The sequence below is a fragment of the Cryptomeria japonica genome, chromosome 11, assembly GCF_030272615.1.
Source record: "Cryptomeria japonica chromosome 11, Sugi_1.0, whole genome shotgun sequence".
NCBI classification, from domain to species: Eukaryota; Viridiplantae; Streptophyta; class Pinopsida; order Cupressales; family Cupressaceae; genus Cryptomeria; species Cryptomeria japonica.
Window position 1 is genome coordinate 554,400,139 of NC_081415.1, and position 16,538 is coordinate 554,416,676.

Here is a 16,538-nt window from a genome sequence, read left to right on the forward strand (position 1 = left end):
CAAGGATGGAATTAAGATTCTTGCAAAGAGGGTCAAGGTGATTGACCTTGGTTCTAAGCATAAAATAGTGAAAGAAGTGAAATCTTAGTCTAGGTAGATGATATCTTAGAGGAAATTTGTGCTAAACTTTGCAAAGAAAACCAAGCCAATCTCCAACATGCTAAAGAAAGAAAAAATTATAATGTGAAAATATAAGAACAAATAAGAGGTATTTTTTGGGATTAGGTATGCTATCAAGGAAGCACCATATTATTATTCCTAACTATTATAAGCCTTTCCAACTTTTTCTTTTCTTGTTTCTACAATAGAGTTGTGTTATTACAAAATAACAAGGATGGGTATGATTAGCCAATTAGATTATTTAGAAGATCCTTGCCAGGGTAGAAACTAAAGTTTTCAAGAGTGGAGATGTATGCATATTCCTTGGTCAAGGCTATGAAGAACCATAAGACATGCTTAATTGGTATTTAAGTATGTAAATGTGTTATTGTTATCAAGAAAAGTAGGGGAATATATACTAGATTTGTGCCTTAGGTATTCTCTATATCTTATATTTATACCCTAGACTTAGCAACAAGAGATGAATCAGTTAGAATGCAAAATCAAACAAAGTAGATGGGTTAATTATAACTAGAATTCAATGAACAATCCATAGTATAGCTGTCTTATATTACATTCTCATTATTTCACTATTGTCTTATGCATCATACAATCATTTTTCTATTACTCCCTCTTTTAATTTTTATTTGTACCATATATGTATGTAAGTATAATTATACATACATACATGCATATATATGTATATATGTATGTATATGAATATATATGTATGTATGTATGTATATATTCGTACATACACATACACATACATATACACATACACACATATATATGTGTGTATATATGTATGTATATGTATATATAGATATATCATTTCGATCTCCTTATTTAGTCTCCCACAATGTTACATTCTATTGTATGTTACATATTCTCCTATTGGGATCATGCGTCCCTTAAAAACTACACCTCCTTCTTTAAGCAACATTTTAGGCTAAAGCTCTGTAACCATTTTGTGGTGGCTTCCAATTAAATTTATTGTATGTTCCTCTTCCCTAAAATTTTCTCTACCAATAGCTAGACACCTCTTTGTAATAGATATTCTTACTTAAAAAAAAGGTTCTAGGAATGACAATAAAGTTCAAATAGCCAAGCTAGTAAGAAAACAAGGTTTTATAAAATTAATAGAAAATGTGAACCTAGAGGTTATAGAGGTAAGTGAAATTAATGTTAGTCATGGGCATGCTTATTGACCATTAAAAGAATTTTTCTATAAATATAAAAAATCTTAGATTTAAATTATAATATTTTTAAATTGTTTTTTTCTTATGTTTTAACATATTTTAATAAGAAAGTATTAATTTAAACTATTATAAATATACACATACATAATTAAATAGATGAAAAACTTTGATCACTTCCTTCAACTTAATCTACACTTTATTTATCATTTTATTTGTCTAAGTTAAAAGACCTAAAGAAAAATGATACACTAATAGTCGTACATCACCGATATATTTATTAATGTATTTATACAACGCTATAATATGTGTTTCTTTTTAGATTAAAAAATTAATTTCAATCACTCGAAATTAACACTAACAATACAATAAAAATGTGGCCCGTGACCTAAATAAATGCTATCATGATTATTATCTATGCACAAATAAAGAGTCGTGTCCCCTAGACAAAGTAAACCATACATGTGTTTAGGGCAAGATAGGTGAATAGGGGAGATATATTTAGGGCAAGATTCTCCATTATACACCTCCCAACAGACATACTCTCTACAAAAACAGTAATGGATACTAAGTGTATGGACGTTATCAACAATGAAGATGAAGGGTTAGAAATATCAGAATTACTGCTGAATACAATGGAGGAGAAGGGAAGGGATACTGTAGGCAATGAAAGGAGCGATGAAGAATCAGCTTGGTCTGAATTCCCTGAGCATATAGTGGAGGAGATATTTTCGAACCTACTTTTCGAATTCACTCTTCCATTTCGTATTGTTTGTAAGCAATGGAATAAGCTCTTATCCTCTAACAGATTTCTATCTTCATTGGCAGAGAGCGATCCATGGATTCTTCTATGCAGCTCAACGCATTGCATGGCATACTGTTTTCTCTCGCAGTCTTGGAAGACTCTTTCCCTTAGTTTCTTGCCAAGCCGAACAAGAAAAAGTCTCTCACTAGGCAATTCAAGATTTTCTAGTTCAGGTGCAGGCCTACTGCTAATCGAATTCGGATGGCCTCGGAAATATATGATCTGTAATCCAATTACAAGGACCTACAGATATATTCCCCCCGTCATATCACAGAGTGCAACTTTATCGGCAATAATGGACAACGGGGAGGCCTACAAAATTGTGGGCGTGACACATGAAAGAAACCCCGGTTCCCTACAAATTTACCATTGTTCTAAAGCGTCATGCCAGATTGAACTTGAGTTGCTACTCGAGCCAAGAGATTTTCCTGTTTCTCATATTTGTTGTGCCAAGGGTCTTCTCATGTGCATATTAAACCATGGGGAATTTGTGGTTTGGAACATGGAAGATAAGCAAGTGCAACGATTTTCCTTTCCGTACCCGAATCTATATATTCCAGGGGGTAGGATAAACACATGGACCGAACGACTGGTTGTATGTGTGTCGTCGATCCTGTTTGTAAGAACATATTATTCCGACTCCGTTTGTACCTCTTTCGTGATTATATGGGAATTGTTCGAGGAAGAGAGCTCTATATGGAGTTGGAAAGAGATGACAAGAATGCCTCCTGATTTGTGTCGTAAATTTTTTAATGCGCGTTCAATTAAAATGGGAAAGTTTTCAGAGTATGAGACTTTCATTGTTGGAAATTTTCTCTGTTTCAGAAGTGGGTATAGAAATACGAAGCTATTTGTCTACATCTTACAGGGGAAGGGCTGGAGTCGGATCAGAGTTCCTGGTTCTGTCAGATTTAGAAGGTATAACACAAATTTTGAGTTTCAACCTAAGCCAGGCATGAAGATATAGGTTTCCCTTATATGTTTTGTAGTAACTTGATCTGATCTATTTAGAACATATAGTAACTTGATCTGATCTGTTTAAAACATATAGTAACTTGATTTGATCTGTTTAGAACATACATTACATGGCAGGATGAATATTTTTGTAAAAAATCTGAAAGAGAAATCATTTGAAACTTTCTTTTCTTTTATTTGTATAAATTCAATAAATTAAGAATTTTTATTATCTATTTTTATATCAGATTTTTTATATATATTTTATTTTGTTGGAATCGGAATCTGTAAAATAGATTATATTAAATTTTAATTAATACAATTCTAATATCAATATCAGCAATTCCAATGTTTTCAATCAATATATACTTATCTCAAAACCATTTGATATATTAAATTCTGACAGATTCTATATACCTACATCAAAGAAAAGATAAAACCTTATGATTATTTTTTCTCATAATCATTTATTAGGTTTGACATTATTCTTATTTAAACCTCTAATTTATTGCATAATATTGAGTATAAATTATGTGATGAGCATTTGGGTGTTTAAATTTTAGTTTTATCATTTAAAGATTTAAAAAGGAATTAGTTGTTAATAGATTCAAATCAACTTAGAAATTGAAAAGGTTACAATTATCTCGTATGAACACCTAGTTAGATACCATGGCCATGGTTTTTCGAACCTAGTTAGATACCATGGCCATGGTTTTTCCAACTTACACACATGATGCAAATACAAGGAATAAATATATAACTATCAAGTAATTGTGAAGAAGATTAAATCACTAGATTTGTTTGATAGAAAAATGCAAACACAATGATTCTTTGATGAAGATCATATTTTAGAGAAGTTAGAACTATCAAAGGAAGAAAAGCCATATGGAGGATGACTGTGCTTAGAATTTATTTTAGGATTAAATTGACATTCAAATGATTCCATTTATTTATGGTAAGATTGTAAAGCTTGTATAGTTGCTTTATTATTTAATAGTGACTTTTTAGTGGCTAATTTACACTAGTTGGCTAAAAATTGAAACATGGGAATCTAAATTTGGCTAATAGTTTAAGATTTAAGGTAACCTAAATTTACACATTGAGAAAAAATATATTTAAATATTATTTAAATTATCAAATAAATTGTCTTTATTAAAATATTTAGCTCAAAGATTTGTCATGATATTCAATATATGATTAGATTAGATTCAATTAAATTTTATAACTTATTTTAGAAATCTGATTAATTTTCCAATTATATCTCATAATTATTAGATACTTTATGTCTATATCATGAATCTTTAGTTGTCCCCATATGCTTATGGGGTGTGAAAGTTATTGTGGGTTTTTTATCTCAGTGAATATCTATAGTCATGAAGAATTTTTTGGTCCCATTAGAATTTAAAAATAAAGTTACAGTTATCTAATATAATATAATGAGAGTTGTTTGATTATAATTTAAAATAATGGTGTCAACTAAATATTATAGTGTCTACCTCTTAACCCATCAATGATATGCATTATTTTATTATCATCTAAGATTCATGAATAGTTTCTACAAACAAATTGTGATTTTAAAAAAAAAAATACCAATAAAAATAATATTTTTTCCAAAAAAAAATGGAGAGATTCACCAATAAAAAATAATATTTATTACCAAAAAAGGAAAGGTTCATTAAGATTTTATATGGTAATTTGAGGTGGAATTTATTAGATTTATCCTCATCGGGGATTATTTAAAACCCTCGCAAGAGATTGTTGAATTGTTCTTGTATAGTTGAATATTTAGATTTGGTAAGCAATGACTCAGTAATTTGTAGTAGTATGTATTTATTTTACAATATAAACTAGTATATTTATTTTTGTCCTTGTAAATCAGCTAATTTCATTTTAGTTATGTTAGTTATAATTATAATTATAGTTATGAATAATTTCTTTGATAGGTTAATATGACATTGAGGGGCCACACATGTATAAGATGTATATTTATAGAAAAAAAGTATTACATAGTAAGCTCCTAGCTAGGTAGAAAGACAAAAAATTCCATCTTAGATGAAAGTTGATGCTACAAAACTAACTCAAATAAGTATGCTACTAGAGTTTTTGATTAGTGTAATTTTTTTTCAAAGAAACAATCACTAAAGACAATCTAGATGCCAAGCCATAGTGGGCTAGAAGCAATACAAACAAAAACATGGTCTAACAACTAAGAAATTATACTATTTTGTTCAACATTTGAACTGTCTTAAAAATTTTATCAATAAAATTCTTATTGATCTTAGCAAGCTCCCCCATATCAAGAAATTATACGATTATAATTTCGTTCAACATTTGAACTAACTTAAAAAATTTATTAATAAAATTCTTATTGATATCAACAAGATCCTCCATATCATTGGCTTTGACTTTCTTACCTTCAGAGATAACTTTAAGAAAACCCCCCTCAAAAACAAATATAAAATCTTGGTGAATTTTTATTTATTTTGCATAAAAAGAAATCGTTAATGAGTTTAAAGGGTAGACACTACTTTATTTAGTTACTATCATTAATTTAAATTAATTTAATGCCCCTCTTGTGACATTACAACTTGTAGGTACAATTTTCCTCATTGAATGCAATCACGGTCATTAGATTATATTCCAAATCAATGGTGGCAACTAAATATTATTGATAAAACCCTTAACTAACTAATAATTATGATGTATTATTGGCAAGTTAATTTAATTTTTTATAATAAATTATAAAATTTTGGCAAATTTGATCCAATCATATATTGAATATTTTGGCGAATCTTTGAGTTTAGAAATTTAATAAAATAAATCCTCTTGTAATTTAAATAAGAACAAAATAAAATTTAATAAAAATGTCATGATTTAGATCACCTTAAAACTTGAACTATTAAACAAATTTTGATTTTTCAGATTTTAAAAATTAGCCAATTGATGAATATTAGCCACTAAAAAAATCACTACTTACATTCATTCCTACTGAAAGTAGGAGTTGAAGGTCTCTAATTAATTTGGGTCTCACCTATCGAGATGGACTCTTTCTTCTTGTATTTGTCGCAAACTGATATGGAGGGGGAAGCATGAATGGCTGAAAGGGAGATATTGAGAAAGAGATTTTTCATTTAATCTTGGGAGTCATAGATAAATTGTTCATTACTTTAAAAACTCTCAATTTCTTATTGAATTTATCATTTATAATAAATTATAAGATTATTACTGTAAGTTTCTTCAAAATAATTATTGCTAATTATTTTTCAGGTATATCTATTATTTTGGTAGGAGATTTGGGCCAATTGCCTCCAGTCAATGATAGACTAGCATATGATAGCAACAAACGAGCAAAGTTAATATGGGAGGAATTCAAAACTATAGTAACTTTAGATAAGATATTTAGACAAAATGAGGAAAATGTCAAAAAATAGAGATTTCATCAACTGCTGACAAATCTACGTGATGCAAACCCACAAATAGAATATTGGAAGTTGTTGATGAAAAGGATCCCTGGCAACATGGATGTTCTCTACAAATGACATCATTCATAACCATAATAAGAAAATGTTACATCCGTTGAAGCAACCTGTTGCACGTAGTGTTGCCACAAAAGTAGGGAGTGTTAATATAGAAGAAGATTGTTCAAGTGATGAAATTGAACTAGAATTATTTCTCACTAAGAATTAAAGGGTCATGCTCACTTCAAATATTTGGATTCAAGCTAGTCTTGTAAATGAAGCGCTAGGATATATTCGAAAGATTGTCTACAAATCAAGAAGTGCTCCACCCGAACCACCCACTTATGTAATTGTTGAGTTTGATAACTATTCTGGATTACCTTTTGAAGATCATCATTTGAGTACAATTCCAATAACACCTATTCAGAAAAGAAGAATGCTTCAACTACCATTGAGATTGGCATGGGCATTAACCATACATAAATCTCAAGGATTAACTCTTCCAAATGAAATAATTGATATAGGACCCAGACAAAGAATAGGGTTGACATTTCTGACAATTTTAATTTTAAAATCTCTAGAGAGTCTAAGAATAATGCCCTCGTTCACATATGACCGTTACAAGAAAATGAAAAATGGTAGACATCTTGCTAAGCACAGAGCTCAAGAATACAAGCTCAAAGTTTTAGAAGAAAATTTATGTAACCCTTTCAAATTTATATCAATTTCTAAACATACCTATGTATCCTTGTATCATTTTTTAGTTTCTTTGAACAAAATTGAATGCCTAGATAAGTGTTGTTATGCTTCATTTTGAGTTACTCTATTAACTTGCACTTTTCAAAAATGTTTACTATCATTTATATTTGATGTAGAAAATAAATAAAATTTCATGATTAATTGTAATGTGAAAACTAATTAAATTTCTATAACTAAAAATTATAGGTCTAAAAATATGTTGAAATGCTCCCTTTTAAGTTAATTTAATATACTTAAATTTACTAATATATTATTAAATATATAATTTTATTAATCATTGATTATATATAATTAACATATTTTATTTTTATTTTATTTTAATATCGACAATATATGTAATCCTAATATAATAATTTTAGTTGTATTATTGTATATATATAGGCTTCAATATATTAATAATATTTATAACATTAAAATTATTTATTCCTTTTTTATCTTATATTTAATTTAATTATATACTAGATAAAAAATATATATTGATATATTTATCAAAGATATATTTTAATATTACTAAATTGCATGAGGAAAGATTTAGATACAAATTTTAAATAATTTAGAAAAAAAATTAAAACATACTAATTATTATTTGTAATGCCCCACCAGGAAACCCTGAAGGGATAAGCTAAAACACAAGAATAGAGTGCAAATAATTTATTTTTTTTAAAGTAAACACAACACAATGATACAATGAGATATCAAAGTTTAGATTACATAATGAAAGATATCAACTAACACCTAAAGAGTTTCCCAACATGATTACTTAATTCAAAATTTAGCTTAACTCACACTAACTAATCCAATAAGCTGATTATCTTAATAACGAGATAATTCTTAAACAACGATAATCTCTTTCAGAAGAAAAAAATATAGACAACATGATAAGGTTCATCCATTGACATAAAAGTATAGGTAACATGATAAGGTTCATCCAATAAGATTTAACCATACCTTTCATTCAAACTTTCATTAAAACCTAAGTCATGCATCTAATATTATAGTATACTTTAATTTCATTATAAACTAACGAGTACTTTCCATGCATACTTTAATTGTATTATCAATAACTGAATACATTTTATTATTCAAAACTACATTCTTTCATGATCCAAATTACTGCATTTAAAAGATGCCTAGACACATGCATTTAAGATTAATTTCATCTAATCCACTTTATACATTCTAACATAATGCCATCCATACATGCTAAAAATAAAAAGGGAAACATAAGAACATAAGCATCACATAACACCAAATTGATACTGGAGTTCACCCCTAGTGGGCTACATCTCTGGGTCTACTCAACTGCAAGACCCCTTTGATAATTAAATAAATTAAGAATACATAAGGTTCACATCATTTAAAAACCTTCCATCAAGGCAAACATAACCAATAATATATACGACCACATTGGTCAAATAAATACATAAATGATCCCTAAATAGGAAATGATCCAACTGAACATAAACAATATCCTTATCAAACGATGACATGGAAAGTTCACTTGAGTATGATCGTCTATTAGATCTTGTACAGCCAGGACATGTTTTTACAATTGTCGTACCACAAGGGAATGAAGAGAGATCAGAATATTGGTTGGCATGATGTGTATAGGGAAAACAAAAGCTAACACAACTAGTGACAAATGATGATGGGTACACATATCCTACAGGTTCAGTTGTTGTTTTGGGAACTTGGTTGCGAACATACATGATTAGAAAGAATGGCATACCCGCATTTGAAGACTATGAGAGACACAAAACCATTATAATGTATTCACACTTTATTATAGCTACAAATGTCAAGTTGTTGAAGCATCAAGAAAAATCGAAGACCAAAGAGCTATGGACAGTGACTATTGTTGAACATGAAGCAATACTAGATACTCTTAAGCAAAGAGATGACCCTTCAGGCACACTTGAGTAATATGTCTTTAATGGTGCCTTATTTTTTTTTATCATGCATTTCATTTCAAACAATGATCATCAAACCTTAATGCTCAAGTTTGTTACGTGTATATTAAGGATGTGTTAAAAATGCAGATCTATTGATGAACATTTTTTTTTGGCAACACAGTTTTTGCATGCACATAGCGGGTACACTCGATATAATCGAAAGGGACGTATTTTTGCAGCATGACTTATTATCATGCATTTGATGAGATTTACAATTTTTTTAATTAGAGAACACTATTTGATAATTTTTGATGATATAATTATCACAAAACCTTTATGCTCATGCAAGTCTTTTTTGATGATATACAATAGTAGCACATTATGATTTTTGCATCAACATAGTGGGTTATGTTGATATAATTCGAGGGGACGTATTTTTGTGGTATATAATCCCATCTTTTCATTTATTATCATGCATTTCAATTGAAGTGATTATCATGAAGCCTTTATGTTCATCCATCAATTTTATGTGTAGACTAACAATTCTTAAAAATACAGGTTCACGCTAGATCATTCACCATTGACAAGACCCTATCTTAGTAATGGTACATATTCCTTTGTGCATTAATGAGATAAAATTTTGTGCATAAAAATTAAGTCAAGTAAATGTATTTTTATTTAGAAATGACCATATCTACCATCATCTTCAACCATGTAGAGAAATGCAGTGAGAAGGGCTTTAATCAACATGCATCTTTCTTCAAAGCTATGCTTGTATACTTTATAGAGAAACTGGTAAGTTTCATAATTATACAAACTTGTGCATCTTAAAAATGTTTCAAATGATCTATTTATAATTTGCCAAACTAATTTGTATTAAGTGTTATAATTTGTTTCTTGTAGCACATTCATTCTGCATAAAAATGTTACTTATTTTGGTCTTCATTTATATGTAGGCATTGTTGTACGTAAGCTTTTCTCTTAGGACATGAGGATGTCTGATGCAGATGAAGTGGGATGTTGTATTTGTATATGGATGTGAACTGATGTAACATTGTTATGATGATATAAAATGTCCATGAGAAAATTGGTTTAGTTATATTGATGATAATGTCCATGTATCTATACATGAGTACATTAGTGTAGTTGTATTGATAATGACAAAAAAAATCATGTTTGCATATCCCTTCATGGATGTCACATGCAAGTGTAATGGTAATTATGTGTATACAATACATGGAAATATTGATGATCATTATGTGTCTACAGTGTAATGCTTGTTTATATATAATTTTAGCAATTAGGGAGCTCAAGGGATGATGCTAGTAGGGTATGACCCCGAGTGTTCGATTGAGTGGGGGGGAAAAATAGGAGCATGCATAGGGTAATAATGCCTAACTGGACATGTTAGAGCTGATGGTTCATCATCATGATGAGCTGAATGAGAAATTGGCCATGCGACAACATTCGATTGAGTGAGACTGACGATTTTTTTGCCAACCGAAAAATTGCTGCCCTAATAAAACCATAAGGCAACTTAAAAAACTGAGATAGATTTTTGTAGGGACCCCTCCATTGGACTCATAGGTTCAAATGGATCATTTTTAGGTGCCATGGATTTTGATTTAGGGCTCATCAAATTTTGACAATTTTAAGCACTTAGGGCATTCAAGGGACGACGTCGGTAGGGTATGACCCCGAGCATTTGATTGAGTGGGGGGGGGAAAATAGGAGCATGCATAGGGTAATAATGCCTACTTGGACATGTCAGAGCTGATGGTTTCTCATTGCAATGAGCTGAACAAGAAATTAGCCACATGACAACATTCGATTGAGTGAGAGTGATGATTTTTTCACCAACCAAAAAATCATTGCCCTAATAAAACCTTAGGGTAGCTTGAAAAAATGAGATAGGATTTTGTAGGGATCCCTCTCTTGGCCCCATAGGTTCAAATGGATCATTTGCAGGTGCCACAAATTCTGAGTTAGTGCTTGTCAAAGTTTGACAAATTTTGAGCACTTAGGGCCCTCAAGGGATGATGCTGGTAGGGTATGACCCCGAGCGTTTGACAGAGTGGGGGGGGAAATAAGGAGCATGCATAGGGTAATAATGCCTAAATGAACATGTTGAAGCTAATGGTTCATCATCGCGACAAGCTGAATGAGAAATTGGCCACGTGACAACATTCGATTGAGTGAGACTGATGATTTTTTTGCCAACCAAAAAATTGCTTCCCTAATAAAACCGTAGGGTAACTTGAAAAACCAAGATAGCCTTTTGTAGGGACCCCTCTCTTGGCCCCGTAGGTACAAATGGATCATTCACAAGTGCCATGGATTCTAAGTTAGGGCCCATCAAAGTTTGACAATTTTGAGCACTTAGGGCACTCAAGGGACAATGCCAGTAGGGTATGACCCCGAGCGTTCGACTAAGTGGGGGGCTAAAATAGGAGCATGCATAGGGTAATAATACCTAAATAGACATGATAGAGCCGATGGTTCATCATCATGATAAGCTGAACAAGAAATTGGCCACGCGACAACATTCGATTGAGTGAGGCTGACGATTTTTTTGCCAGACAAAAAATTACTGCCCTAATAAAACCATAGGGTAACTTGAAAAGCCAAGATAGGATTTTGTAGGGACCCCTCTCTTGGCCCTGTAGGTTCAAATAGATCATTTACAGGTGCCACGGATTCTGAGTTAGGGCCGATCAAAGTTTGACAATTTTGAGCACTTAGGGCGCTCAATAGATGACATCGATAGGGTATGACCCTGAGCGTTCGACCGAGTGGGGGGAGAAAATAGGAGCATGCATAGGGTAATAATGCCTAACTAGACATGTCAAAGCCAATGGTTCATCATCGCGATGAGCTGAACAAAAAATTGGCCATGCAACAACATTTGATTGAGTGAGACTGATGATTTTTTCAACAACCGAAAAATTGCTTCCCTAATAAAACCGTAGGGCAACTTGAAAAACCGAGATAGACTTTTGTAGGAACCCCTCTCTTGGCCCCATAGGTTCAAATGGATTGTTTGCAAGTGCCATGGATTCTGAGTTAGGGCCCATCAAATTTTGACAATTTTGAGCACTTAGGGCGCTCAAGGGACGACGCTGGTAGGTTATGACCCCGAGCATTCGACTGAGTCGGGGGGAAAAATAGGAGCATGCATAGGGTAATAATGCCTAACTGGACATGCCAAAGCTGATGGTTTGTCATCACAATGAGCTGAATTAGAAATTGGCCACGCGACAACATTTGATTGAGTGAGACTGACGATTTTTTTGCCAACCAAAAAATTGCTGCCCTAAAAAAATCATTGGGAAACTTAAAAAACTGAGATAGGCTTTTGTAGGGACCCCTATCCTGGCCCCGTAGGTTCAAACAGATCATTCGTAGGTGCCATGGATTCTAAGTTAGGGCTCGTCAAAGTTTGACAATTTTGAGTAGTTAGGGCGTTCAAGGGACGATGCCGGTAGGGTATGACCTTGAGCGTTTGATCGAGTGGGGGGGGAAAATAGGAGAATTCATAGGGTAATAATGCCTAAATGGACATGTTGGAGCTGACAGTTCATCATCACGATGAGCTGAATGATAAATTGGCCACGCAACAACATTCGATTGGGTGAGACTAACAATTTTTTTGCCAACTGAAAAATTGCAGCCCTATTAAAACCCTAAGTGTTCGACCGAGGTGGGGGGTAAAATAGGACCATGAATAGGGTAATAATGAATTGTATCAAGTATTGTTCATTAAATGAATTGTATTGTATTGTATTGTTCATTAAATGAATTGTATTGTATTGTTCATTAAATGAATTATATTGTTCATTATACAAATAACACTTATGATGAAATGAAATGATTTATATTGTTCATTAAATAACCATTATTAACCATTGTTAATTATTGGAATGAAGATTAAAGATTTCCATGATAACACCACGCACAGATGAGAAACAATTTATATGATCGAATATCAACTTCTGTATATATAATAATGTCAAATGATTACAAATATATGTCCATACACAAATATGGCATAAATGCCAACTGAAACAAAATATATGTCTAAATACATGAATGTATGTCCATATACAAAATATACATGCCAACTAGACAGGTAAGCATCCCAAAACTATCTATAACATCCTAAGTTGTTGATGGATCATCAAAATTGATCCTCTTCACCACACTACTCAGCTCTGAAGGATCCTGCACAAGAAAAACAAACCACGATTAGTATTAGTTATATTATATAATTCACATTTGAAAAGTTAACATAAAAATGAACTATAATTGAACTATTCATGTTTACCTCATCTCCACGTTTTCTTTTTAGCTTTGCAGGATTCTTGATGTATGTCTTCGGTAGAGGAGGTATGTTTTGAATATTTTGATACACAACCTACATATGTTCAGAAACATGACATTGATACAAGTTAGCATATAATTGTCACTGATAATAACAAATTATATCTACTAATTAAAAAATAAAATAAACACACATCTACTCAAGGCATCTCTTCTTCTTCTTTAGGTATACTGGGTGTAGTCATCAAGGATGTGAAGCCAACAATTCTTTGTATATATACACAACAAGTATATGAAACTATAAATCTATGTCTAGATATTTATAATCACTATAAGTTATTTAAACTATTCATTCAATCATATTTGCATTCAATTACCTTTCCCTTGTCTCCAAATGCACTACTAGATCCTAAAACATGCTACCCCACACACATGTTGCTTGTGCCCTACGAGAGTAAACTAAGATATACATGCAAGTTACTACATAATCTAATTAATACCAATATAAATGATGAGCATGTATGTACAATACAATACAATACAAATGACTACTATCACGCTATCAAGACCAAATGAAATGGCCAATAAGGTGCCCTCCTAAATCTGTCTCAACTACTCCTTGGTCATCAACTCCTAAATAGACCATGTAAATAAAAATTAGTACTTAATATTATCTAGATTATAAATATTTTATTAAAATATAACATGAACTGTGAAAATGCAAATCTTACCAATACATCATCAATGTATGATAATGGTGCCTCCTCGCCTCTAGCATGTGAGGACTCCCCAGGGTATCCTCCAGTCTGTGTAATAATATCTAGTGCATCATGCATCTCATGCACCTCATAATCTGCATTGTCCATAGGAGGATCAATGACCTCTCCAAATGGACCCAAGCATATGTGCCCACACATGACACAACTATGGGGCATGCATATGTGTGGAGTCAAGGATGACGTGTCAACACCACTAGATGCACCGCTACCACCAAGAGTAGGCTGAGTTACTGACCCAACTTGAGAAACCAAAAGGCCACTCAAAGAGTTAATAGTTGATATGGTCCATGAAGCCACCTCACAAATGATATTAGGATGCTGCACGACAGGTGGGGGATCAATAGGAGGAGGGGGGACATATGGGCCCTAGACTACTCTGACTACCCCTGGTCTATTTTGGGGCATACCTAAACCTATACCCTGGAAAGGTTGGATGTCAAAGTAGTTCACATGTTTTCATAAAACAAACTCAACATACAATTTTTTTATGAAATAGGAGGGGATATCAAGATTGTGGTTGGGTAGTTTGTCGAAAACCATCCACCAATGACCCCAAAACATTTTCACAATAGCATCATTTGTGCACCATTTAATATAAGGTTTTGTATTTTTGGGATCTACGGGTTGACTAGTGCAGGGATTGACAAACAATGAGGTGATTTTGACTTTGGATATCTCGAGATCCTTGATATCCTTATACGATAAGCCATTTGCATATTTTTGCCTCATAGAATCTCACCACAAAAGGGTGGCATTGTGCTCCTCATTCATGGTTTCCATACTCTTTATGATCGATGTGAGAGGATCAAACATTGGGTTTAGATGAGGGATCCTATGATATACTTTTGCAATCCCCCTCAATTCATTCAAGTTTTATGCAATCAAATCCTGAATTGAGGGGGGGTTTGGAAAATGAGGGTTTGGTTGTCGCAGTTGTGGTTGGTCAGTGTTTTCATTGTTTATCCCCCATTTTTAACCTAATTAAGTGTAAAAAATTAAATTTAGTTAACAAATTTAAACAATTAGGTATTTGATTTTTAAAAACCTAGTTTTCATGGAAAGAACCATATTTTCAATGAAAATCAAATAAAAATTAACAAAAAATACAAAAAAGGAATGAAAATGATTGAAAACGATAAAATTCTTACCTTTCAATCTATTTTTTAGCAATTTTTTTCCAAAACACCAGATATTGGATTTTGATAAAATCGCGCAACCTATGAGTTAAAAATGACTCACGGGCTGTCACTGTTGAAATATATTTGTCTCAAAAAATTGGATATCCAATTTTTACACTTAAATTATTTTAAAATAACATATATAATATAATAATATATTATATAATATATTATTATATTATATAGTACATATTGTATTATATTATAATATATATAATATAATATTATGTATTATATAATACGTACTGACACCCAGGCCAAGCAAAAAGTCAACACGGATTTTCGCATTTTTACGCGAGTGAAGAAGGCTATTTTTTTCACATTGCCACTTTTTGGCCCCCCTTGATCCTGCACTAACCCACCTTATTCTTGGAAGTCCAAATTAGTAGTAGTGAGATACCTTGGCCTTGATCCTAAAACACTATAATCATCTATTCATATTGTGATTATGATTCTCACCATGGTTTTTCCCTTCTTAGGGTTGTCCACATAAATATAGTTTTCTCTTGTGTATTGTGTTTTGTAGTTTGATGTTTCATCATTATAGAGATAAGATAATTATTATTTTATATTTAAGAGCTTAAGCATAAATTAATTTAGGGTCCAGACTGATTAAACCCCTCTTAGTATTGTGGTGTGTTGAACAGTTGGTATTAGAGCACGGTTCTTCTAAGATAATATTACAATCTTGATGAAAGTTTGGGATGGTGGAAGAGATCAATTTCTAAGCACCAAAGTTTGATGGAACAAATTTTTATACTTAGGATTCATGGATGGAATATCATTTGAACTCTTTTCCACTTGGAATGTGTGATATTATTAAGTCTAATTTTACTACTCTGATTGGTGGTCCTACTACTTAGGATAAGATCAAGAATCATAAAAATAATGCAAGGAAAATAATATACTTTTAGTAGTTTGAGTGACTTAGATTTCTTGAAGGTCAATGGATGCAGAACTGCAAAGCAAATTTTGGATAAGTTGAGTAGTATTTATGGAAATGAGAAGACCAAAAAAATCAAGATGCAAAATCTAATGTATAGATTTGAGACACTAAAGATGGTTGACAATGAGAAAATTGAAAGTTACTTGGAC

General features: G+C 31.9%; 1 protein-coding gene across 1 annotated transcript; it reads left to right on the top strand.

Moving 5' to 3' along the window:
* Positions 1-1,858: 1,858 nt before the first annotated feature.
* Positions 1,859-3,070, top strand: LOC131034499 (F-box only protein 6-like). The gene has a single exon (XM_057966003.2). The coding sequence runs from the start codon at positions 1,859-1,861 to the stop codon at positions 3,068-3,070; it is 1,212 nt and encodes a 403-aa protein (XP_057821986.1).
* Positions 3,071-16,538: the final 13,468 nt, after the last annotated feature.